The 26,775-nt window shown below is 45.3% G+C and overlaps 1 protein-coding gene across 4 annotated transcripts; it reads left to right on the top strand.

Annotated features, from left to right (window-relative positions):
* Positions 1 to 328: 328 nt before the first annotated feature.
* On the top strand, positions 329 to 26,775 carry znrf2b (zinc and ring finger 2b). 4 transcript variants are annotated; one of them, XM_056433785.1, is made up of 6 exons: positions 329 to 1,163; positions 2,671 to 2,784; positions 20,435 to 20,530; positions 24,031 to 24,136; positions 24,428 to 24,507; positions 24,617 to 26,775. In XM_056433785.1, exons 1-5 carry the CDS (start codon positions 770 to 772, stop codon positions 24,483 to 24,485), a joined length of 768 nt encoding a protein of 255 aa, XP_056289760.1. In that variant the 5' UTR covers positions 329 to 769; the 3' UTR covers positions 24,486 to 24,507; positions 24,617 to 26,775. The 4 variants fall into 4 exon arrangements, with proteins under 4 accessions (XP_056289760.1, XP_056289761.1, XP_056289763.1 ...); XM_056433786.1 differs by lacking the exon at positions 2,671 to 2,784; XM_056433788.1 differs by lacking the exons at positions 24,428 to 24,507; positions 24,617 to 26,775 and having other exon boundaries at positions 23,965 to 24,122.

The following is a 26,775-nucleotide window of genomic DNA, read 5'->3' as shown; positions in this document are numbered from 1 at the left end:
TTGCAGCCTCTCAGAGTTGTTGATATAGACTCTTGGTGTGTTTCCGCAAGGGAACTTTTCTAATCACTGGATAAGATATCTCTAAGCAGTACCACAAAGTACAGCCTCCAAAAAGAAAAACAATCATGATACCACTTCTCTAAAATGGAAAATTCGACTTTGTTTGCTCGACCCTCTTTATCCAGTTGGATCTCGCGAACGGTGAACACTGCCTATTTGAAACACCGCAACGGCTTTATTTTGAAACTCCTCACCGGAAATGCGTGTGAGCTTCCGTTTTACAGCTTGCCTGCACCGAGTCTCCTTACTGCCGCTGATAAAACGGTTCTGTGCGCGGCTTTCTCCTCCATCACTTCCTTTCCCCTTTGAAGCAATGCGTTGCGCGGCGGGGAGGTGTGAGGAGCCCGCGTCTTCCCCCTGTCGCGCCGCTCAGGAGCTATGGCGGAGCGGCCACTGAGGAGGAACCAGCGGTCGGAGCTCAGCGGGTTCCACTTTACCTGCGGCGCCGCCACACAATGGTGACGGCTTCTAAAGTTGTACACACCTCTCGAGCTTCTGTCGCGACTCTCCCCGGTTCAACTTTTCACCCGCCGGCATCTCCCACATGTCGACGGGGTCGTAGCGACGCCGAGTTAGTTCTGCTTTCCTCCCCCCCCTCCTAGCGGCGTTACGTGTGTCCGGGGTAAAGCCGTCTGCCTCGGCCGTCAATCTGGCGCACTGTCCCGCAGTGGCTCTTTAATATTCCAAAGCCGAGTCACCGGAGGTCAACATGGGGGCAAAGCAGAGCAGCCCGGCCGCTATTCCAGCTGCCAACGGGCGGCCCAGAGCCTACTCCGGCTCGGACTTGCCCTCCAGCAGCAGCGGCAGTAACGGGAGCAGGACGACCGCCGGGGGGGTGCGGTACCACGCGTACGGCGCCTCCGGAGCCTCGTCCAGCACCAGCCAGCACCACCACGGAGCCAGGGCCAGGTCTGTGGGGATAGCCGGGACCAGAACCCAGTCCGGCATTAACATTCCGAACAGCAGCGGAGCCTACAGCTCGCAGGAGTCCGGCGGCAGCAGCCCGGAGGAGGCGGACCGGGAGCGCTCCGGCGGAGGGCACGAGGGTCCCCGGCTGTTGATCGGATCGCTACCCGCACATCTCTCGCCTCATCTGTTCGCAGGTAAAGAGGGCACGCGGCCGTCTAGGATGGGGCCGATGTCACCAGGAAGTGGCTGACATGTCTACATTCTTTCGACATGATTAGAAGATTGCTTTGTTATGTGACGGCGAAGGAAAACAAAAGAAAAACATGTGCCATATGTGGGAAACTTAATGAGGCAAAAGCAGGTTCATGGATAGGCTTTTGGGGGTCATGACCCCCCAGCCCGCCTGAGAAAAGTTGTGAACAGAAGCCCAAACTAAAATTTAGATTATTACTATAATGTTTAACTTATTTAGATGTGTGTGTTTTGTTAGTTTTGTAAGCCATGTAAGTGTATTTTTATTGGTCCTATTTTACTTCCCAAAAGTCTGCTATCAAATATGCCTCTGCATCGGCGTGGATTCATATTCTGAAGACGTAAACCCCTTTTTCTTATTATAGATTAGAACACTTTAAAAAATATATATATTTATTTAGATTTTACAAATTAGCAAGACAGGACATTAAGGATACAATACAAAGTGAAAAGAGAAATAAAAGGGTAAAGAACAACAAAAAACAGACAACAAAATAAATAGATAATGGATACAAAATAATGAGAAAAACCACAGCACATAACACATTCGCACATCACCAGTATAAATACATGTTGAAGGTTACATCATTAAATCAAATCAAGTCAGCATCAGTACCAGTGTTTTTAATCTGGCACAGCAAAGTCCACCCCGGAGAAGTCCACCACGTCTAAGACTGGTTTCCATATTTTGACAAATCCCTTGACATTTTCATGGAGTGTGTGGGTCAACTTTTCCAAAGGGAGAACTTCCAAAATCCCCTTGTACCAGTCATCTGTAGAAGGAGTATCTTTAGAAATTCAGAGTTTAAGGATATACACTTTATTAATCCCCAGTGTGGAAACTCATTTGCCACCAAAAATGCATGCAAACAACAGTAGTCACAGAGCACAGCAGACAACAAACACACAACAACACACCACCAGAAAACATACAACATGACCATCAGAAAGATGCTTAATCTAAATCGAAAAAAACCATACAACCAAACAAAATCTTAACTGCTGCTGGAACAAAAGACCTTCTGGGTCTTTGAATAGAACACCGAGGATCCTGAGTCGCTCACTGAATGAACTTCTGAGTCCATTAAGAACCCAGTGTAGTGCACGGCCTTCAACATAAATGATTGCTTTTAACTTGGCCGTTCTCCTCTTTTTTTTGTATAGTGACCTCTTGTGAGTCTGGGGGAAGGCCAATCACCGAATCAGCCTTTTTTTTTATCATCTTATTGATCCTGTTTTTAATCATCTGCCCCCCCGAATATATTTATATATCTCTCTCTCTCTATATATATATATATATATATATATATAGACCTAAAACAGTGGACTCAGCCAATAAAATAACCACCGTGTGTTTAGTTTTATGAAATGGTCAAATGCCTCCGGGTTGCCAAGACTGTGAAACAAATTGATTTCCAATCAAAGTGTGACTCTCCCTCACTCGGCCAGGTACTTCCCCATCGGGCCGCTCGAAGGCTCTCGCTCACAGGAGTCCGTCCTGCATTGGAAATAGTCTACCTCGACACTGTGATACAGGAAGGCAGGCAGTTCATCCACTTCACGGTAATAGTCTCTTTTACAACACAATGTATTGACTACGTTGGCGATTGGACAAAACATTCAACATGAACACATCACTTTGGGAGAACGTAAAAAAAAAAAAAAAAGGGCACTGTGCCGTCATCAAATACAGCCGACCGTTAGAAAAGGTCCTAGTTATTAAAGCAGGAATATATCTATTTAATCATCTTGCATAATTGGATTCCCCAATCAATTGGCTGTAAAGCCAGTGTTACAAATGTCCGTTTCCTTTTTGATTCCCGTCATTGGAAGCTGCTGGACACAGATTTTTAAAAACACAAACAAATTGATATGATTACCTTCGCATTGAAAATGCGGAAGGTAATGTTTTGATCGCCGTGTATTTATTTATTTGTATGCATGTTCCTCGCATAACTCAAAAAGTATTTAACCGAATCGCATGAAATTTGGTGGGATGATTGGTTATTATCCGGCGACCATTTGATTCGATTTTGGGATCGATCGGGTCAAAGGTCAAGGTCAAGGTCATGACAAGCTAAAAATCTTCTTTTTACCATAGCACGGTCAATTTCTATCCAATTGGCATGCAACTAATGCCAACATGTTCATAATTCAATGCCCAATCTTGTGATATGCGAAGGTATGCGCTCTACCGAGTGCCCGTTCTAGTTAATATATGTAACTTAAGAAAGAGTGCTTCAGAAAGTATGATACATGTAGACCAGAGTTTCACGGTTGATATTTATCCCTCAGGCTGCCTGTCTCATAGTTTTCCTCAACTCGAGTGGTGGGAAGCGTTTGCTCACAGAGGAAAAATTAAATACAAATCTGAATAAAACAAAAGGATTTAGCGTTGCATGGAAAGTGGAGGAGTGACACAGCGCTGCAGGCCCGTTGGACAGTTTCCAGCTGAATAAGTACTGCGACGAAAGTCATCTGGAACATTAATTCAGAGACAAATCAAATGTTATTTTGACAAATCTCACCAATGCGTGCTGATTTTAAATTATGTTCTGTCTAATATGGTATTAAAAAAGAAGCCTGATATCACTCATTGGTCAGCTTTCATATTTATTCAATAGTTTTACATTTAAATGTCATATAAAAATCCAACTGAGTTGACTAATCCTGAACTCTGAAGTGACTAATCCGTGAAATCTGTGTTGACTAACCCTCAAGTCTGACTTGACTAGTCCTGAAATGAGACGTGTCGAGTTGTCGGTTCCAGAACAGCTGATCTGAGTTTATTCCTCCGGAGTTAAACTCCTGTGTGGTGAAAGGAAGAAAAATATCCATCACCAATGGAGCTCTGAAGGTTTCTTCCCTTTTTTTCCCCCTGAAGGGTTATTTGGGAGTTTTTCCTGATCCGATGTGAGGTTTTGGGGCAGGGATGTCTATGTGTACAGATTGTAAAGCACTCCGAGACAAATTTGTGAAATTGGGCTATACAAATGAACTGAATTGAATTGAATTGACTTGATGCACAATTCAAAAGGAAGGGAGAGACTCTATTTTAATCCAATGGATGTAGAGATATTAATGGCATATATATATATATATATGGACTGTGCACATTTTCAGAGCCATATTCAGAGAGGGGAACCAAAGTTTCATTCCGTATTGCCAATCATTTATTATTTACGAGACAATCTCGATCCACTTTCTGAAACGGCGTTCTGTTTTTTCCCCGTCTGCCTTCAAGCGCCGGCTCAGCCATCACCACGTGGAGGGAAATCCCTCATCACAGATGTGTCCTGAATGTAACCGTTCTAAACCTGTGACCTGGAAAGAAATGCGGCGGCGAAAAAAGTGAAACCAAAAAAATCTATTTTTGGAGAAATTCAACCCGACGGCGAGCCGCGAGACAACAATAGAGGTCCGTCCCGCCGCAGTGGCTTCTTGGTGTTAACGGGCCATCGACGGGGCGTGGTTAAAACGTGAAATGTGAAAATTAAAATGCATATACAGTCTGAAGATACACATTTATCTCTAAGCGGTATTTTGACCGTTTTGTCCTGGAGCGTCTCGATATCGACTCACTCGGGTGATATGTTCATTATCCCACGGTCCCTTTTAGGAGCGGTCCGTAAATCAACGCGCATTCTCTCGTAGTGTCACTTCAACAGAACCATAAATGCAACTCATCTTAAACAGAAACACCTCGTTTTGTCTTTTTAAATGCGGTTGACAAATAGTTTGCCCTTCCGCTCTCTCGCCAAACACACCTGGCTGTACTCAAGATAACGTCCCCTGACATCATCATTGCATCATAGACATCATAATGGTTTCATATGTCAACATGATCAACAGTATTTCATTATGATAAGCATCAGTTGACCTATGGGCAGTAACATGATTATAACGCACCCACATGGATGGGATATGGTATTATAGATAAACACAAATCAGATTAATGGAATATATACAATAATCTGAATTGAATCGATGCCCTCAACAGTCCCATATTTATTTAAGCATATTTAATGGAGTTCTAAACTTAAACAAATGCACACATGCAGCAGGTTTGGTACACGTGTGGTTAATGTGAGCGTGGCCTAATCATTAACTGGACTCTTTGGTTTCCTTCCTCAGTAATGGTGCATCAGGGTTGAATCGATCACAAACACAAACACACTCGCGCACACACACTCGCATGCATGTGCCTGCAGCTTGTGTTAGCAGGTGGTGTGCTGGTCTCTGTTAATGGTGTTGTATCATCATTGGACTGCTTCAAAAGTCTGAAAGAAATATAGTAGAGCAGCTGCTTAATGTTCAAGACAACAACTAACTTGGTTTGTTGTGCCGACGCCTGAGAAATCCAGATTAGGGTTCACCTGATCAATTCTACACACGTGTGTGTGTGTGGTTGCCTGCACATAACAAGGCGGTTGCTGTGGAACGTACCCTAGCAACTAGCATATTAATCTTTCCATCACAGGCTAGCGATATATAAATTCAATTTAATTATCCGTCTCTGCATTCATCTTGGACTGTGTGTGGTTTGTTTACATGATGTAACTCGACGCTTGCTGTTAGGACACGGTGTTCTCGCTGTCGTTGAATTATTCTTTGTTCACCTCTAATTAACTCATTTAATTCTAAATGAATGTAAGTGATGTCGGAGCACAAGGGGCAGACGGCAGCAGTCGTCCAAGCAGACGAAACAACTGATGAATACATCGTATTATTTCACTTTAAAGTTAAAGTGTTATCCGGTGCACTTTGAGAGCACTTGTTGCTCTTGGAAACACTTTTGTTGTAGTTGTGGTGGAACGTAACTAAGTATATTTTGGCTACGCAAGTGCTGTACTTTAAGTACACTTGTCAGGCACATGTCGTATTTCTTCCGGTATTGGTAAATTAACTAGCAACAACATTAAACACATTAGTGCATCGGCGATGAACAATATAGCCGATATTGTTTTGAAATAGTCCATTTTTCGTAATAAAATAAATAATTAAAATTATTTACATAAAAAAATACTTAAAAGTACCAAAAGTAAGAGTCTTTGTACACTGTAGTGTTACTGTGGCAACTTCCTTCTCCGCCGCTGTGCTCTAACAATGAACAGACTGTAAAGCCCTCTTGAGGCAAATTTGTAATTTGTGATAATGGACTATTCAAAATAAACTGAATTGAATTGAATGAATCACAAAGAGATGAATGCACGAGAACTTCCACAGTAATCCGACTGGACTTCTCAGGATTTCTGCTGGTACTCAGAATTGGTCTAACAAAACTGAGGCTTAATTTCGAGATACTTTGAGAATATAGACAGAGTATATAATGTTGCATAGAAAGACGATAGAACATTTAAACAGGTCTTGTGTGTCATACAGCCTCGATACTAGCTACCTCACCCTGAAGTGAAGCCTCTAAAATGCACCAGTCTGTTGTGGGTTTGAACATGTTGGCACTGAAGAGGTCGCTCGCCCTAGACGAGAGCTGTGCCTTCCAGATAACAGCAGCAACCATTTACAGGCACACGAGAAATATCCCACGCGGTGACCTTGAGCTGCCAACGAAAGGGTCTGGGTGGAACTCTGGGTGTCTTCTAATCCTTGACTCGCATCTAATCGTACAATTTACGAACCCTATGGCTATAGAGCCGTCTTGTGTTGCGGTTGTTAAAACGGAACACATTGAAAGGTGTACTGAGGGATGATGTCATCGTCCAAAGTCCTTAGCGATTATGTCTGAGGCTGATTGTAGAATATCCTTCCTCGATAGACTGTAAGCTGTTTTCAGCATGTGCTTTGTAGGGATATAGGCTCTTATTACAGTGTAATAACAGATCAGCAATCTGGTTTTACCAAATGGAGACCGATCTGTATACGGCAACTTTTTAAATTCCGTGGATGTGCTCAGTCGTCTGCGCTCTGACTGAAAAACAGGATTTTAGGCGCCCTTATTGAGGGACTTTTTACAAGGGCAATCAAAGATTTTCCATCTGCAGCTCATCGAGTCACTTCCTGTTTTCCTTCAAAAAGTAATTGCAGCAGAGGAGGAGTCAGAGGTTTCCTACAGAGCTATAGACACTCTGAAACCTATTCTGTACATGTAAAAGATAAATAAAATAATTTTTGCGACCAACCGTTATCTATTCCCCGCAGTACCTCCTATATTACTGCCAGAAGCCCGCGGAGGAAACACAATGTGACAGTCACACCTCCGCAGTGTTCTGGTGGAGTGTGGCGGCTGACAGCGCTACACACTCGTCCACTTTCCGATCACAATACGCCATCTATCTGCTTCTTTTTACTGAGCATATTCAGGCTCCCATGGGGATAGATGCACCTTTTTTACCTTCGCATTGAAAATGCGGAAGGTTATGTTTTGATCGCCGTGTATTTATTTATTTGTATGCGTGTTATTCGCATAACTCAAAAAGTATTAAACCGAATCGCATGAAATCTGGTGGGATGATTGGTTATTATCCAGGGACCATTTGATTAGATTTTGGAATCGATTGAGTCAAAGGTCAAGGTCATGAAAAGGTCAAAATATTCTTTGAATCGCATGAAATTTGGTGGGATGAGTGGTTATTATCCAGGGACCATTTGATTAGATTTTGGGATCGATCGAGTCAAAGGTCAAGGTCATGAAAAGGTCAAAATATTCTTTGAATCTCATGAAATTTGGTGGGATGATTGTTTATTATCCGGGGACCATTTGATTAGATTTTGGGATCGATCGGGTCAAAGGTCAAGGTCATGAAAAGGTCAAAATCTTCTTTTTACCATTGCGCGGTAAATTTATATCCAATTGGCATGCAACTAATGCCAAAATATTCATAATTCAATGCTCAATCTTGTGATATGCGAAGGTATGCGCTCTACCGAGTGCCCGTTCTAGTTTCTATATATTTGAGGACCTGACGCTTTTCTTTTAATAACCATCCTCGAAGCAATAAACGTAAGATGTTATCACTTTGTCACCGAGAGCTTTCGAAGATGCCACCGACGGATGCTGCTGCACACCAGGAGGTATCGTAGCTTTTGAATGTAACGACTCCCTTGTTGGTAGCCGGCGCTCAGGAACTCTCGCTAATGAGTGACAGGTTCCTGCTGTAGTTTCATATTAACCCCGTACAAGCTAGCATAACATGCATAGCCTTGAATGGCACAATCATAAAATTAGCATCATTATTTAGAATTTTTCCTTTTTGTGTCCTGGTATATTTCGTTGAATTCAGACATCTTGTAGGCCACGTAAAGGAGAGCTGCAGTATCTGTCTAGAAGTGAGTCCTTCCTTTCGCTTGTGCATGCTGCCTGATGTTAAATGTCGTCCTAAATTCCAGAGTGCGCGCTGTATTGAAGGAGAAAGCGGATCTCTCCTGCTGCGCCTACATGTACCAGGATGCATTGCGCGAGAACGTGCGCCGTCACACGCTCTATCAAAGACAAAATGACATATTCTTACACTTGAGCAGAAAATGAAATGCAACGTACGCCTTCTCACTCCAACAGTCGCTGCATTTCCTACAGCTCGGGTCCGTGAGAGTGTGGGAAAAAAACAAAGGAAGAAGTGTTTGTTGTCGAACTTCTGCAAAGTGAGTACGGGCGTGTTGCTCAACTGCTGCAAAGATCTAAAGCCAGATTGCAGCCTGTCTTTATTCCGTAACTATTCACTCACAACTCGACGCAGTGGTCAGACGCCTTGCAAGCTCTCTCTCTGACCCTGAGATCACGATCGTTGTGTCTCACTGGGTGGAAACGTCGACCGGCCGGCCTCAGGTTTTTCAGCAGACCGTGTACCACGGAGCTGAGCCGGTCCAGGTTAGCTCCAGTCTATTTTGACGAGATAAGGCGGTGGCCACCTAACCCCCCCCCCCCCCCCCTCTCCTAATCTCTTTTGTCTGACTGCGGCAGCAGATGTGTGCTGGTGTCTCTCTGCGTGGGCAGCTGGGACTCCCCTGCAGCTTTCTGAAGACCTCCTTTTTACCTTCGCATTGAAAAATAATGCGGAAGGTTATGTTTTGATCGCCGTGTATTTATTTGTTTGCGTGTTATTCGCATACCTCAAAAAGTATTAAACCGAATCGCATGGAATTTGGTGGGATGATTGGTTATTATCCGGGGACCATTTGATTAGATTTTGGGATCGATCGGGTCAAAGGTCAAGGTCATGAAAAGGTCAACATCTTCTTTGAATCGCATGAAATTTGGTGGGATGATTGGTTATTATCCGGGGACCATTTGATTAGATTTTGGGCTCGATCGGGTCAAGGTCATGAAAAGGTCAAAATCTTATTTTTACCATAGAGCGGTCAATTTTTATCCAATTGGCATGCAACTAATGCCAAAATGTTCATAATTTAATGCCCAATCTTGTGATATGCGAAGGTATGCGCTCTACAGAGTGCCCGTTCTAGTTTTCTAAAGCTTTGCTCCCTCCTTCGCTCGTAGCTGGAGCAATACATCCTCACCGCTGCACAGTGGGCTGGATCGTCGGTTGTGATTGGTCTGAAGCATGCTGTACGACATGTTGTCTAATCATGGGAGGAATTTCAACAAAATATTTGTAGCTTTTTTCTTTCTTTTTTTCACCCGCATGGTACCACCTGACCCGTTTATAGGTTTCCAAAGCTGTAAGACCGACTTCCTCTCATTAGGACTACGGCTCTCTCCGTTTTCCTCTCAGGCCGGTGCTGTCGAAGCCTCTTTGGTCTTCACACACAATGTGGAACTCGATACGAAAGAGAACTTTGCCCCTGATGCTGGTGTTGACCTAGCTAGTTAGTCATGGTCCCCAGCAGCTGCTCCCTCCTACAGGACTCCCGCAGGTTTAGTTTAGTTTATTAAGGATCCCCATTAGTCTACACCGTAGTGGAGACTATTCTTCCTGGGGTCCAGGCAAAAAAAACCATTACAATACAAATACATAAAATGCAGTACAGCATGATCAATTATCACAAAAACACTTGGACTTTGAAAACAACATTTACATTAATACCTAAAATAATAACCTAATCTACTATAATTTCCTTTCTGATTATTGCTGCCTTTAGTTTCCTTTTGAAATCACATTTATTTCTTGTTGGAGTCACATATGAGGGGAGCACATTCCAGTATGCAATGGCTCTGTACATTACTGATTTCTTAAGTGCATTTGTTCTGGGTAGAGGAAAAGTAAAGTGACCATTTAGTGCCTGTCTTGTATGATAACCATGTCTCTCATTTGCAGGTGATAGCTGTAAAGACAAACTGACAGGTGTCCCAAGAAGGAGCAGATTCTTACTGCAGTTAACTTCTAACACGCAGCGACCACGTTTTCCGAAGGACGTTTTGGGTGGCGTGGCTATTTCTTTAGTATAATGTTACGTTCACGGTAGCGAGGTGAACTCGGGTGTAGGTCCTGCTCCTTCTCAGCTGCAGGACGGGGTCCTAAAACCCAGACGAGAGGCCGCATCTTTGCACTTCTGGTTCCCTCGTAATGAAGTCGCGATGTGTTTTTGTTTCTACGAAAAAAGAAAATGTGTCTTAGCCAGTTTAGTTTCAACTTAAATCCTCACTAGACTTCTTTTAGAGCCTCACAGTAGCTTCTTAAGGTGCGTTCACACCAAAAGCGAAGCGATTTTTCGCGTCGGCCAAAACGCGTGAGTTTACTCGCTCGACCATTCGCCGTGTTCTCACCATGAGCGTTGAGACGCTCCGTGAGGGGCGGGGCTTATCTCCGTTTCTCGTGTCCGTAAAGACCGTTATCATTTCCTTCATCCACCAGAATAACTAACCACTAGTTCTGCTTTATACTTGTTGTAGACGTCCCACACACTAACGCCCTCGTGTTTGGGTTCATGACATCACCCGTAGGCTCACTCAGCTCGGTCACTTTCACCGATGAAGTTACTGTTACGTCTGAAAGACTTCCGCTTCCAGCGCTACGAGAGCGGAACTCAAGAGCTGATTGGCCCGAGTTGCGAGATGACCGCCTCAAAGTTGAAATATTTTAACTCGGGGCGAAAATTGCGCTGCTGAAAACGCGTCGCCCACATCGCGTCGCCCCAAACGCGCCGCCCGGGAAAATATCGCGTCTATCGCAGCCACAAGCGTCTGTACGCTGACTTTTCATGGGATTTGGTCGCGCAAAAAAATTGTTTCGCTTTTGGTGTGAACGCACCTTTACTGCTGCTGATTGTGTTCATGCTTCAAAACTCCGAAAAGTGGTGTGACGATGATCTTGATGAGCAACATTGTGCGAGCTTTGTTCTGCTTTGAGCCACGCAATGCCTTCTGGGAAAAACAAGTTCATGTTGATGTTTTTAAAGTTTTCCCTCGCAGGGAGAGAGACAGCGCGGCGGCTCACACGGAGAACAAGCGAAAGGGAAAGTGATCTAAATTCAAGTGTTCATTATGAGTATTTACGATGCTGCCTCGGTGAAAGTCAGCTCGCTTTAGATGAGAGCGTTAAAGCGACACAATCGGCTGCTTTGAGCTGTTACATTGTGTTCCTGAACCGACACCGTCAGCACAGCCTGAACACACACACTCACACACACACACACACGCGCCAAGGGCATTCTGGTAGTGTGTTTACCAGACCGACCAGGTTCTGTGTGTCCTGGAGGGTTCAGTGCCTGTTGTGGAAACACTCACTCAGCCACGAAGAGCCGGTCAGCGGCCACTTGAAGCCGTCGCTTTGTTTGCTGGCCGGTTCTCTTTTTTTTTTTTTTTTAAACCCCCACCCCTTGCTGTTTTTCTCAAGTGTTGTCCATCTGCTGAGTCTCAGATGGCAGATGATTAACACAGGGTTTTTCCTGGGTCAAAATGGGTTTTCGGTGCTCCCAAAAAAAATGTCGTGCACGTCGGGCTGTTGAGTGAGTGACCAGCAGCTGGCCGCTCTATCCATTCGCGCACCTCACAGTTGCGTATTAATCAGACAAGAAGACAAGCTTATCAACTCCAGTGTTTCCCTACCATTATAACAGGGTGAAATCCCCCCCCCCCCCCCCCCCGTCAACAACTCTCGCTCAGCCGTGATGCGCGCACACAGGTGAGCCCACCTCAGTGTTAAATTAAGCTCAGGGCACCAACATGGCTAGCGGCACTAGTCCCGCCCCCCTGAAGCTGTAAACCTAGGGGAAACACTGAACTCGATTACTATTGATCAAAACAGAACGAGGGTTCGGCTGTAGCCGACTTGAAACATACTATTGAGAACATATTCGCTGACGTGATTAACACATTTTTTTATTTATTTTTTCCATCGCAGACTTTTTTTTGCCTTAGGCGCTCGGGATTTGTCATAGGCGTTCGGGAAAACGGCTTAGGCGCGCGCCCACATTTTCTCTATGCAGGGAAAACCCTGTTAACAGCACACACCACCTGGTCGGACTACCCAGTGGAGACGGTGGAAACCTGAGGAAGAGGACCCAGCTGCGATTGAAGAATATTCAAAGGGTGACACATTGATCTGGTCTCCCATCGCTCCCAGTGACGGACGCCACATGTTGTCAGCATATTCGTCATATTTTAGTACTGCGACTGTTTTATCAATTACTCGTATCGGTATTCTGTTTCAGCGAGTACCCAAATGTGAATACGTGTCCTTGTACTGACATTGGTATTGGTGCATAGAGTCTGCACACATGGCAGAGAAAGAGAGAGAGAGGAGGTGATGGATGTCCGTCCTCTCTAAGACTCGCCCTGCAACAATTCTCATCCGAACAAGTCGCCTGCCCTTGTAAAGCGTCGTGGCGTGTCTGACGGTCAGGGACCTCATCGATAAAACGATCATTCCTAATTCCCAAGTGTCCAGGATGTGCTGATTCAGGCTAAGTTGAGGACAGCAGTTGATGACCTGCTCCAAACAGCAGGTCGCTGGAGGAGCAGTGATACGGAGCTCATGCACTCGAACTGTAATGCTGCTCCAAGGTGTTCCGATTTTGAGGCTCGCTTCCAGCTCCTTCAGGAGGAGGAGTTCAACTCTGTGGGTCACATGGATCTTTGTCGGCACGCTGAAACATGAGGCCGGAGAACCGAATGGATTTCAGGTCCGCTGCAGCGACTTTTGTTCAGCAAAAACAAAAATGCCGATAAATTCGCTCTTGGCTTTCGTTGCATCCAGATTTGTGTCATCTGTTGTCTTTTTTTAGAGAATTTGGAAATTACCATTCAGTGTGAGGAGGACGGTGTTTGTCCAAACCAGGGGGGGGGAAATGCATAAATAATAAGACCTCAGAGGACAGAGTAATGAGCCGCCGTGTGGTGTTGTGAATGGGACTGAACATGCCATCTACAACAGCCCAGCCATCAAGCTTTCTGGAGTTGGGCTGAACGCGACCCTTCCTCTCACCAGAGAGGGATTCCCAGGCCAGCTGTGTGACATCGTCCCTTCAGCGTGTCCTGGGTCGACCGTCTGATCGTCTCCTGGCTTAGATGGTGGCACACGTCTATCGACGGCAGCTGGATTATCTCGGATGCTGTTTTAGCCATGCTTGTGGCTCACGGCTTAAAAGACGGCAATGTCCGTCTGTCTCCTGGCTGAGATGCCACGCGGCGCTTTCAGTTGCCTCCACTTAGGCCCAGACTGAATTATCTGAACAACCGTCGGATGGATTGCCTTGACATTTGCTCTTCAAGTTCCCGAGAGGATTATTACCTTCGCATTAAAAAATGCGGAAGGTTATGTTTTGATTGCCATTTATTTATTTATTTATTTGTATGTGTGTTACTCGCATAACTTAAAAAGTATTTCAACGAATCGCATGAAATATGGTGGGATGATTGGTTATTATCCGGGGACCATTTGATTAGATTTTGGGATCGATGGGGTCAAAGGTCAATGTCAAGGTCATGAAAAGGTCAAACTCTTCTTTTTAGTCGTAGTAGTCGTAGTAGCTTTATTGTCAATTTCTTCACATGTTAAGACACACAAAGGAATCGATAGGACGTTTCCCACTCTCCCACGGTGAAACATATAAAAGTGCACAGGCACAACAGATGAGACAAGACATTTCCTAATACTAAGTAAACATAAAGATTCACGTACAGTTGTTATAAATACTATATATATATAAATACTATATATATATATAATAAATACTATAAATACGTGATACAATTTTAAACAAGTGAATACAAGTGATTAAAGTGCAGAGTTTTGAGTGATTTTTTTTTAGGGGGGCGTGGGGATTTTCAGCTTCCTGTCAGACTGGAGGATATGGCTGGGGGGAGTAAGGGAAGAGAATTTAGCTTCCTGACAGCTTGGTGTATGAAGCCATTACTGAGTCTGGTGGTGCGGCAACGGAGGCTCCTATACCTTCTTCCAGAGGGTAGGAGGCTGAGCAGACTGTGTGCAGGGTGGCTGGTGTCATTCACAATGGAGTTAGCTCTCCGGGTGAGGCGGGTGGTGTAAATGTCTTGTAAGGAAGGGAGTGGGGCACCAATGATCTTACCAGCTGTGTTCGCTATTTACCATAGCGCGGTCAATTTCTATCCAATTGGCATGCAACTAATGCCAAAATGTTCATAATTCAATGCCCAATCTTGTGATATGCGAAGGTATGCGCTCTACCGAGTGCTCTTACATTTTTCTCTTGCTCCAGCGTGACGATGACACTTGTAAAATAGTTTGAGACGTGTTGAATGGATTGGCAGTCATGTCCCCTTCAGGATGAACGATACACTGTAATCCCTGGAGAAACATCATCGGGGTCAAATCTCTCTCTGTCCAACAGCTGCACCATGAGTTTAATGCTAATCAGCTAATGTTGGCTTGTTGACAACTCGACACACCACATTAGATGTAAACGTTTTGCTCCTGCTCAGTCCCTGAGGAAACGCAGTGGTTGGTATCCCTAAACAACCTACGGCCATAAAACTGTCAGAGATATGATGTCATCAAAACCATTTGAGCTCATTGACTTTGCTGGCCTCACCTCCTGGTCCGATATTGATCTGTGATCTGATCCCATCGATACAGTACATATCGATAGCCACACGTCACATGCCAACTCACCCAACTTAAACATTGTAAACACGAGTTTATGGTCTCAATCTCCAGGTTCAAGTCTTCTTCAATACAGCATGATGTTCATTTAGTAAATGATGGTCAAAAAGGCCACAAAGCAGGGTATACTTCAGGACGGGCTTCCTGTGATCGACAGGTCACGACCGCGGTGTCGCATGTCTTGTCTGACTCTTTCAACCGTATTTGCAGCCACATTAAAAAGTATCTGACATTAAACCATCAAAACTATTTTTCTGAGCTGTTCTAATGTCCGCCTTGTGCGATACGTTCTCTTCTTACCGAAACCCCAAACTGAAGTGAGCGATGCACGGTTCTCTCCAAGCGAATGGAAGGATCTTTTGGAAGGAAGTGAAGAGGAAACGGGTTCTTTTTCTTCTTCTTGTTTGCGGGCTTTTTTTACTTTTTGTTTGCATGAAGAGAAAGAAAATAATAATAATGTTTCATTACCTTATCTTTTACATTACATGTCATTTAGCAGACGCTTTTATCCAAAGCGACTTACAATAAGTGCATTTCAACCTAGAGTACAAACTAAGAACAACAAGAATACAGGAAGTAACATTTCCTTAACATAGTCGAACTACAAAAGTACCACAATAAGAGCCATTTAAGTGCCACTGAAGTGCTAATCCGTGTTTTAATCCAGATATAGTCGGAAAAGATGTGTTTTTAGTTTCCGGCGGGAGATGTAGAGACTTTCTGCCGTCCTGATGTCAGTGGGGAGCTCGTTCCACCAATCAGGAGCCAGGACAGCAAACAGTCTGGATTTCGAGTGATTAGCTCGAGGTGCAGGAGTCACAAGTCGATTGGCTGTTGCCGAGCGGAGCGAACGTGCCGGGGTGTACGGTGTGACCATATCCCGGATGTAGACGGGGCCCGATCTGTTCAGAGCACGGTACGCCAGAACCAGTGTTTTGAAGCGGATGCGGGCAGCCACCGGTCAAACATTTCCATCTTTCTTCAGGGTTGTTTTGGAAATGTACAAATGTACTTTTCTTGCATTTGTGACTCAAGGCACCAGATGTCTCGGATCCCGCTACGTTTAGGGTTGGGTACCGAAAACCGGTGCCAATGTGGCAAACTATTATTTTGAACTTCTCTGGTGACTCCGCCCTGTCAGCAGGTTTCGATAGCCTATCATTTCACTTTGAAAGGAGGCATGCACCGAGCACACCATCGTCAGGCTGGGCGCGATGGGGAGACCGACACCGGTCCCCCTGAACACGTGGAGACCGATGATGACAAGAGCAGCCTGGACTCAGATTAGTATTGTAACGTTGATTGTAAGTCTTGCGTTCCTAAAAGTAGGCCAACAAATAATAAATGATCCATTATAAACATGTTTAAGCTAGCTCGTAGCTCGCTTGACATCTATTCTTCTGTCCATCCTGGAGAGAGATCCTCCTCTGTTGCTCTCCTGAAGGTTTCTTCCCTATATTCCCCGGAAAGTTATTTTTTTCTCCTATTTCTTGGGAGTTTTTCCTAACCTGATGGTCAAAGGTCAGGGATGTCGTATGTGTACAGACTGTAAAGCCCTCTGAGGCAAATTTGTGATATGGGGCTATACAAAATAAACTCAATTGAAAAGAGGTTTAAAAACAACGGCCAATTTCACTTCCTGGAGAGAACCTCCGGTCCACTGGATGAGTCGTCACGTCTTCACACGATGACTCGTGGAGTCGCACAGAGCTGGAATTCAAATGCGTACACACCTAGACGACACACACCTAACAGTCAGCAGATGGCGAGCAGAGCACGAGCGCCGGTTGTCCCGCCTGAGCGCGCGTTGCGATTCACTTAAATAGGTCAGACGGAGGGGATCGCCTGCTTCTGGCCTCGCTAATCTATTCATCCCATCAGTGTCGCGGGCGGATTGGAGGAAGCGCCACAGATGCACACGCCCGTCACCTGTTGGCGGCATGTGCCGTTCTGTACGCCGGCGGCCGGCGGCTGACAGCTGCTGTGAAAGGTGATCTTTGACAAAGGGCACGCTGATGTCAGTGGAAAACCCGCCGGATTTAACCGTCGCGTGGGAGATCATGACAACACGCCACTGTCCTGTTGAGACTCCGCCCACTGTTGAGACTCCGCCCACTCCTCCTCTCTACCTCCATCTGCCTGATGGATCGTGGAGGTCTCCATCGTGGAATATGCCTACTATGAACTATTCATACACTCTGTCACATTCATTGAATGTATTTAAACTCTAAATCTGTCCTTCTGGTCACATGACATCTATTGCATCTGTCCATCCTGGAGAGGGATCCTCCTCTGTTGCTCTCCTGAAGGTTTCTTAAAGCTCCACTGTAAGGGGTCAGATCGATCTCAATAATTGCAAATGCCCACAGAGAGACTCACAAATGCAACACAAAGATTCACAAATGCGCACAGAAAAATTCACAAATATATTCAATTTATAAATTCACGCAGAACACTTCACAAATGCATTACAATCCACATGTGAATAAATTTTGATTTTTATAAATGTAAAAGAAAAATCCCCAATATATTTATGCATTTCTATGTAGATTTGTCGATTTCTATGTATTTATTTGTGGATCGCACTGCATTTATTTGTGGATCGCTACACACAGATATACAGATTTTTTAGACTCCCCTGGTGGCTCAATCCGTAACTTTTTTTTAGTTTTTTCAACATGGACCTATTTGTAGCCAATCAGATGGTGCCCCTCATTTTCAAGGGGCGGGGGCCACCAGGGGGGTATCATACATCGTGAATTTAATCTGTGTGCATTTGCAATTATTGAGACTGATCTGACCCCTCACCACTGTGGCTGAATCAGAGGATCGGCTATTCGATCCCAGGCTCCGCTACGTCGATGTGTCCAAGTCACATGTGACGGGACACTTGACCCCAAATTGCTCCCGTAGCTGTGCCTGCGGTGGATGAATGTGTTTGGGAAAGCTAGTAACTGCTGATGTGCCGGTGGAACCTGAGCCGCTCCCATCAGTGTGGGAATGAGTGAATGTCGTCATGTAGTGTTGGAGCGCTCCGAGTGGTCGGAAGACTAGAAAAGCGCTGTGTGGTCCACTTGAAGACTGAACCATGGAGCATAAACACCTGAGCTCTAAAGGTGCGTTCACACCAAAAGCGATGCGATTTTTCGCGTCGCCCAAAACGCGTGCGTTTACTCGCTCGACCATTTGCCGTGTTCACGCCATAAGCGTCGCGACGCTCCGCGAGGGGCGGGGCTTATCTCCGTGTCTCGTCTCCATAGAGACCGTTATCATCTCCTTCATCCACCACGGAATAACTAACCACTAGTTCTGCTTTATACTTGTTGTGGACGTCCCACACACTAACGCCCTCGTGTTTGGGTTGATGACATCACCCGTAGGCTCACACAGCTCGGTCACTTTCACCGATGAAGTCACTGTTACGTCTGAAAGACTTCCGCTTCCAGCGCTACGAGAGCGGAACATCTAAACGCTGTTATTGTGTTCATAACATTATAATATATAATATATATTATTGTGTTCATAACATTATTGTCCTCCTTGTTCTGATTCGACAGCGGCGGGACAGCGATGACGCGCGGAGCAACTCAAGAGCCGATTGGCCCGAGTTGCAAGATTACCGCCTCAAAATTTAAATATTTCAACTAGGGGCGAAAATTGTGCCGTTGAAAACACGCCGCTGTAAACGCGTCGCCCGGAAAAATATCGCATCTACAGGGTTTTTCCTGGGTCAAAATGGGTCTTCGGTGCTCCCCAAAAAAATGTTTGCGAGCACGGCGCGCACCATCTGTTCATGCACGTCGGGCTGTTGAGTGAGTGATCAGCAGCTGGTCGCTCTGTCAAGGCGCGCACCTCACAGTTCCGAATTGATCAGACAAGAAGACACGCTTATCAACTCCAGTGTTTCCCCTACCATTAGAACAGGGTGTAATCTGACCACCCGTCACCCTGTAATCTTCGTCTACCCCCCCCCCCCCCGTCAATAGACGGTCTCAGCTCACCCCGATACTCGAGTCCCTTCACCTGTAGAGCACGGGATCAACTTTAAAATCCTCACTCTAATATACAGAGCACTGCATGGCCAGACTCCTTCATGCGTGGCTGAACTACTCCACCCGTATTCAACAGCACGCCATCTCAGATCCGACCTAAACCTTCAGTCGGCCACAAATATTCGCCTTAAAACTCGTGGTGACTATAAGGATGTTCTGAAACTGGGCTCTTCGCAAATGATGGAAAACAGGCTTCCGGACGCGCGTGAATTAAGTTAGCAACATTTAATGGCAGGAAGTGTAAAACAAACATTCAAGGCCTCATGATCGTGGTCTTCATCGGGCTCCTCCGCCCTCGAGGTCCCAGTGGAAGAAGAACGCTATCTCTAATCCACAAAGTCTTAGACTCAAAATCAGCCAATCCTCGCTCTCAAAGGTGAGTCCAGCCTTTAACACCTAGTGATTGGTTCAAAGTCCCGCTTAGAACAATGGAGGGGTCGAATGTCATGAACCCCGGGTCAAAACGTCACTTCCGGTCAAGTATTTTCACAATAAAAGTTCCGTCTATTATTGTAAGTCACTTCACGGATTTCAACCGGCTTCGTCAATCTATAATACTAATATAGTCACTCATGCAACTTACATTAATTATTTCCATTATCATTTGCATAGAGTAAACATTACCCCTATGCTTCATAATACATTAAAAACAATATCAATATTCTCCCTAATATTTCCTATTATAATATCTTTCTATATGTATTAATTTAAAGCATAAGACCTCTGCACATGTTATCAAAATAAACTATTACAACCTAACATGACCGAGCTTTTAAGGCAGTAGCACCAAGATACACTGGCAATTGGTAAATTTATTTGTCCTGCTTTTTAATCTTCTCTGTTTTGTACTTTGCTCTTTTAACTGTTGAAATGTTTTGGCCCCTGTTATTGCCAAATTGTTTTAATTGTCTTCTGCACTTTGTCTGTGATAAGTGCAATATAAATGAACTTTACTTACTTACTTCCTGTACCCGTCTGTCAGTCTGCTGCAAAGTCCCCTACTGGCCAAATAGTCCAAGTCAAAACACAAAAGAGGACTCCAACTGTTCATAAGACACTGCAATACGACAACTGTTGCTTTTGTATTTTGTCTTATTATTGGTTTTACACCGATGTAATATTTAGCATTGTTCTGACGTGTGTGTGTGTGTCTTTCCTTTCTTCCAGGCTTCAAGTGCCCCGTGTGCTCCAAGTACGTGTCCTCGGAAGATATGGATCTCCACCTGGTCTTGTGTTTAACCAAACCCCGAGTCACGTATAACGGTAGGAATCCGTTCCTGTTGAACTTCACTCGTATCGTATTAATAAGAGACGGAAGCAGAACAGGCCGTCGGCAAATTTGACTTATGTTAAAAATCAAACTCGCTTTTGATATCGGCTCATATCGGGTGACATTCATTTGGACCTCTTCGGGTTTTCTTCAAGTTCTTTTCTTTCTTTTTAAGAAGAAGAATCTGTCACAACCAGGGTTAATGTGACTGAGTGCGCCAGCTCTACATACATCATGATGATGACATCATTACCTTTGCATTGAAAATGCGGAAGGTTATGTTTTGATCGCCATTTATTTATTTCTTTATTTGTATGCGTGTTATTCGCATAACAAAAAAAGTTTTAAACCGAATCGCATGAAATTTGGTGGGATGATTGGTTATTATCCGGGGACCATTTGATTAGATGTTGGGATCAATCGGGTCAAAGGTCAAGGTCAAGGTCATGAAAAGGTCAACATTCTCTTGAATCGCATGAAATTTGGTGGGATGATTTGTTATTATCCGGGGACCATTTGATTAGATTTTGGGATCAATCAGGTCAAGGTCATGGATTGGTCAACATCTTCTTTTTACCATAGCACGGTCAATTTGTATCCAATTGGCATGCAACTAATGCCAAAATGTTCACAATTCAATGCCCAATGTCTAACGAGTGCCCATTCTAGTTATTTATGTATTTATAAAACTTATTTTCCATTTATTTCTATTATTCTTTCTTTGTTTCTCTCAGCGGAATATATGAAACACACACACACACACTTTCATACACATCTGAGCCAGATGTTTTGAGAGCTCAGTCTATATATTTTGTATGTTTGTTGTAGTATGCCAGCATAATGTAAACATGTTTCATAGAGATCCCTTAAAGATGATTCATAAAGTATTGCGCGTGTATTCTGAGTGGGACAGGAAGGTTGACCTTGTGACCTTGTTGGTGTTCTAGGAATGGACGCTGCTCTCAAACTCCTCTCTCGGCCCGCGGTCATGGCGGACGGCTTTGTTTCAGCACACATGTTCATTGTTTTCGGGTTTCAAATAGATGTGGCGTCGTTTGCCGACAGCCGTGGGAGATGTGAGCCAATCAGAGCCTTGCTTCCTGCAGCAGAGCCAGAGGCGAGCGTGGATGTGATCCGTGTCGGTTTTTTACGCTTTCCTGTAATTTGTAACTTTCCATCTCTTTGATTCACGGGACAGACGCTAACTTCTTGCTCCAAACGAGCGCAGCTGTCAACTGGAAATGAAGTATACCGGGACGGATAAGTGGCCACAGATTAACGGGTTCAGGCTGAATTATGATGGGAAGAAATTGGCAATTTTTGTCTGATGACTAGATTAATCTTTGACATCGCTGTACTGAACATATCTTGTCGGCGTGATGAATTACAGACTTCAGAGTCAGACTTCAGCGCAGGACGAGATGCAATTAAGAAAAGGATCAGTGGAGGCCGTGTGTGATGAAGTGAAGTAAGGACGAGAACAATGGACACATTCACAAGCAAATTATTTTAGATTTTTCAATATATATACATGCATACATAGATACATACTGTGGTGTAGAAACCAGGGTTAACAACACGGTTCACATGGCGGCCTCTTAGCCCAGCGATCACAGCTGCTCTGTGGCGTTTGTGGCCATTCTTATACGATAATCAGCCGCTCAGGCCGTCCTGCTGTTTGCCTGCATGCGCACACACACACACACACACACACACACACACACACACATTGGCTCAAATGATCCTGAAGGACTGTAATCACCATGTTTATGTTCCTGTCATTTGCTTTTAGCCATGCACGGACTTCCCACTATGACACACACACACACACACACACACACACACGCTCGCTTCAGCTTGTGCAATATGTCAATGGTCTAGTCTTTTTCTTCTTCTTTTTTTTTGCGCATGCTATTAACATCGTCCGTTGACGATGACGCAGCCAATCAGAAAAGCACAGCTGCAGAGCCGAAACAGGAAGTGATGCTCGCCACAGCTCATGCTAGTCAAACCAAGTGCTCTGGCCTGGTCCTACTGTTTTTATTTACACACAAACCTGTGGACCCTAAATATATCCACAGCTGGTTCATCACAGACACACACACACACACACAAACGGCAGTTGTCATGTGACATAACATCACAGCTCCCCCATGACATGTTTCACGACCCGGTTTCAGATTTACAACCTGATGTGAAACAGACGGACGACGCCGCTCATTCTAGTAAACGCCACGGACAGGAAGCTACAGCTCAGAGGTCCAGCCCGCCGCAGTAAGAGCTGCTCTTTGCTGATCTCCGATCCTTCCTGTTCGGGTCATTAGAGGTCAAAGGTCAAAGAGAAATTTCTTTTTTTAATTGAAGTCTGGCTATTTACACTTTTACATATATTCTCCAGCTGAATACAGAGGTACATGACACTGTGGCAGCATGTAATGGTATATTGGACTATCGTCACACAAAGCCATTCTAAAAATAAAACCTACAACAGCTCCAAGAGCCGTCATACCATCGAGGGGAAGTGAGACTAAAAGGTTTGGCACCTCTTTCAAAGCAGAATGAGTCGGATTTTTTAATAAACAATGTGTCGACTCATGCACAAATAATCCTCACTCGTCACGTGTGTGTGTGTGTGGGGGGGGGGGGGGGGGGTCTGGATCTGCTCTCTGGCTGTTCTTATTTTGCAACCTTTGGGGCATTTCCTGTCACCGGTGATGTACAAAGCGACCAGCTGTCGGATCGTAAGCAGTTGTAATTGTTAATCATTGAAAGTCCAGTTTGTTGTAATTTTTTTATTTCCCAGATATCCCTGAATGCAGCATTAATGAGGTGTGTGTGTGTGTGTGTGTGTGTGTGTGTGTGTGTGTGTGTGTGTGTGTGTGTGTGTGTGTGTGTGTGTGTGTGTGTGTGTGTGTGTGTGTGTGTGTGTGTGTGTGTGTGTGTGGTTTAAGACGTTCCACTCAGCTGAAGCCGGGTTCTTACAGCCCATAATAACTAGCTTTTCTGGGACGATTACATAAGGCCGGTTCTAATATGTTTTGCTGCAGGGGACACAGGATACAGGGGTTTAGTTTTGTAGGTGGCCTTCGTGACACAGAGCCAACTCATTAATGCTGCCTTCAGGGATATTTTGGATATAACAATTACATCAAACTGGACTTTCAATAATTAACAATTACAACTGTGTGTGTGTATATTCGAAATACATTCAATGGAACAAAATGGCATAAATATCCCTAAAATATTGGTTCAGAAATAATTTGAAAAACCAATAAGGATGACAATATCAGTTAATACAGTAGAACAGTGACTTTTAGGCATTATGCAGAACAATAGCATCGATAATAATCAATGGAAGCACAAACAAACAGCTGCAAACTTGATCTTGTGATCTCATGTGCCGATATGTTATCTTGTTAATTAGCAGGTGGGTTTTGTTATGAAGGGGCCCGACAGCCCTGACTGACGGTGTGCCGTGTGCGTCGTCTTACAGAGGACGTCCTGACCAAGGATACAGGAGAATGTGCAATCTGCCTGGAGGAGCTGGTGCAGGGCGACACCATCGCCCGCCTGCCCTGCCTCTGCATCTACCACAAAGGGTGAGGAACCGCTGGAGGGTGCACCGCTGTTTGTAAGGCAACAAGTGGAGAGGGAACACACCGTATCCTGTCGATTTGACCGAGCTTGTCTGGCGACGTCTCGTGATGACCAGCCTTCACCACGAGGTGTCCCCAGATCCACCTAAACACGTGTAGGCTCTGTTTAGGTGGATCTGGCGACACCTAGTGGTGACGGCTGGTCATTCACCGCGTTGAGCACAACTCGACAACGTATCTGTCACGCGTTTCACACGCTTCTCCTCTTCTCTTCTCCTGTTCTTTCCTCCTCAGCTGCATCGATGAGTGGTTTGAAGTGAACCGGTCGTGTCCGGAGCATCCATCAGATTAAAGATTAAAGCTGCTTTGCAATGGTAAAGTGGAATTTTTTTTTTTTTTTTTTTGGCCAAATAAAAAAATATATAGGACTGTTCTCCATCTGTTTATTCACTTTTTTTTGGTATATTCTCTCTTTTGTGACAGGTATTCCACAATGTGAAGGATCTACAAAAGGGAGTGTGGATCCAGGGAGACTGCTGGACACTGTGATCTGTTTACCCGCCCCCCCCCCCCCATACACACACACAATAATGTAGTGCCACTGTGTGCCAAATCTCATTTTAAGCAATCTTCAGGGATACAGATGTTCATGTTTAAGTTGCACCTCCACGCTCAAGTCCCCTTCTAAAGGGACTGGCCTCGCGTCCTCTCGGAGCCGCCATGGACTCAACGGCTTCCTCCTCCTCCTCCTCCTCCCCGTCCTTTCCTGAGCGGCCGTTGGACACCAGGTATTAGCTGATTGTACACCTGGACTCTGAAGGAGGCTTTGGATATGGTCCCGAAGGTGTGTGTGTGTGTGTGGGGGGGCGGTCACTTCGTCCCTGCCCCTCCTCCTTCAGCGTCAGGGTCTACCAGTGCCTTGGTGGGCAGGACGGAGGAGGACCGGACTGTCAGCGGAGAAGGCTCGACCGGCCGGACGGACGGACTCGCAGAACCGCCAGAAACGAGCCGGAGCCGGAGAGAGCAGCAGGAACGTCTGTCAGCTTTTAGCAGCTCGGGACATTTTCAGAACTGAAGCCGCTGAAAACAATAGTGCCAATCAACTGTGAATATTGTCAGACACACTTTATCATTAGTGCTTTAAAAAAAATCTCAAACCATGAAGTAGAGGTATCCTGTACCAAAACCTGGAATGGACTGACTTACCGAGCTGAGCCCAAACTAGAGTCGTGCCGCCAGCGCGACACACACACACCCGTTGGCTCGGAGTCCAGTTCTAACGACGGCATCGTCTCATGTGAACGAGATCCTTTTCATGTTGTAACATGTTATAACATGGTTATAACAACTCATTGTGTTATAAGGAGAAACTGTTCTGGTTTAAAGAGATCTGTTGATGTGTTGCAACCAGAAGGATCGCCACCTTAACGTGGTGGAGGAGTTTGAGAGGCTCAGTGATCCTGGGGGCCGTGTATTCCGGGGCATTGGCCCCTGGTAGGGTCTCCCAAGGCCAGCAGGTCTCAGTCTGTTGGCCTCCGCCGGGGCTGCCCTTCATCATCGGTCCTGTTTGTGTGATTTTTTTTTTTTTTTTAATGGACAGGATATCTAGCCGCAGCCGAGAGGGGTGGAGAAGGTCGGGTTCGGTGGGTCTCGGGATCGCCTCTCTCTGCTGTTTGCAGATGACGCGGTCCCGTTGGCATCCTCGGAGAGTCGGCAGCTCCTAATCTGAGGCCGTTGCGCTTTGCCGGAACCCTCCAGGGTGAGGGCGGAGTAACTCGCCCAAGCGAAGGAATGCAAGTATCTGGGGGTCTTGTTCACGAGTAAGATGGAGCGGGAGATGGACAGGCGGATCGGTGCGGCAGTAAAACAGGCGCTGCACCGTCATGGTGAAGAGGGAGCTGAGCCAGAACCCAACCCTCACCTATTGGTCGCAAACTCTGGAACGAGGTACAAGCGGCCGAAATGAGTTTCCTCCGTAGGGGGGCCGGCCTCAGCCTTAGAGAGAGGGTACGGAGCTCGGACATCAGGAGGAAGCTCGGAGTCGAGCCCCTACTCCTTCGTGTCGAAAGGAGTCAGCTGAGGTGGTTCGGGCATCTGATCCGGATGCCTCCCTTTAGAGGTTTTCCAGGCGGGTCCAACTGGGAGGAGACCCCGGGGAAGACCAGGACACGCTGGAGGGATTATATCTCCCAGCTGGTTTGGGAACGCCTCGGTTCCCCCAGAGTGAGCTGGAAAGTGTTGCGGGTGAGAGGAGAGTATTGGTCCTCCGGCTGGGTCCGGATGAAGAGGATGAGGATGAGGATGGATGGATGGATTTCTGATAAAACAAGATGTTCTTATGACATGAACAGTTTGTTGGTGTGATTATAACATGAAAAATCTACTTTTATATCATAAAGAGGATCTCGTGAGAAACATGTTCACGTCACCGGGGGAAAGTGAAATTTCTTATTTTAACTTATTTTTATTTTCTGTCGTTTAGCTACGTCGGTTCAGTTGTAATTCTTCTCCGTGGAAATATGAGATTCATATCCATCATAAAGTCTGTGATGCAGTTTATAATCTAGGCTGTGTATTCATTCTAACATTTGGTCATACTTTTCACTCGGAGGGAGAAGAAATAAAAAGGAAAAGAAGATGTG

This window comes from Pseudoliparis swirei, chromosome 16 (genome assembly GCF_029220125.1).
Source record: "Pseudoliparis swirei isolate HS2019 ecotype Mariana Trench chromosome 16, NWPU_hadal_v1, whole genome shotgun sequence".
Lineage (NCBI taxonomy): Eukaryota > Metazoa > Chordata > Actinopteri > Perciformes > Liparidae > Pseudoliparis > Pseudoliparis swirei.
Note: the sequence above shows the minus strand (reverse complement) of the source record. Positions and strands in the feature narration are given on the sequence as shown.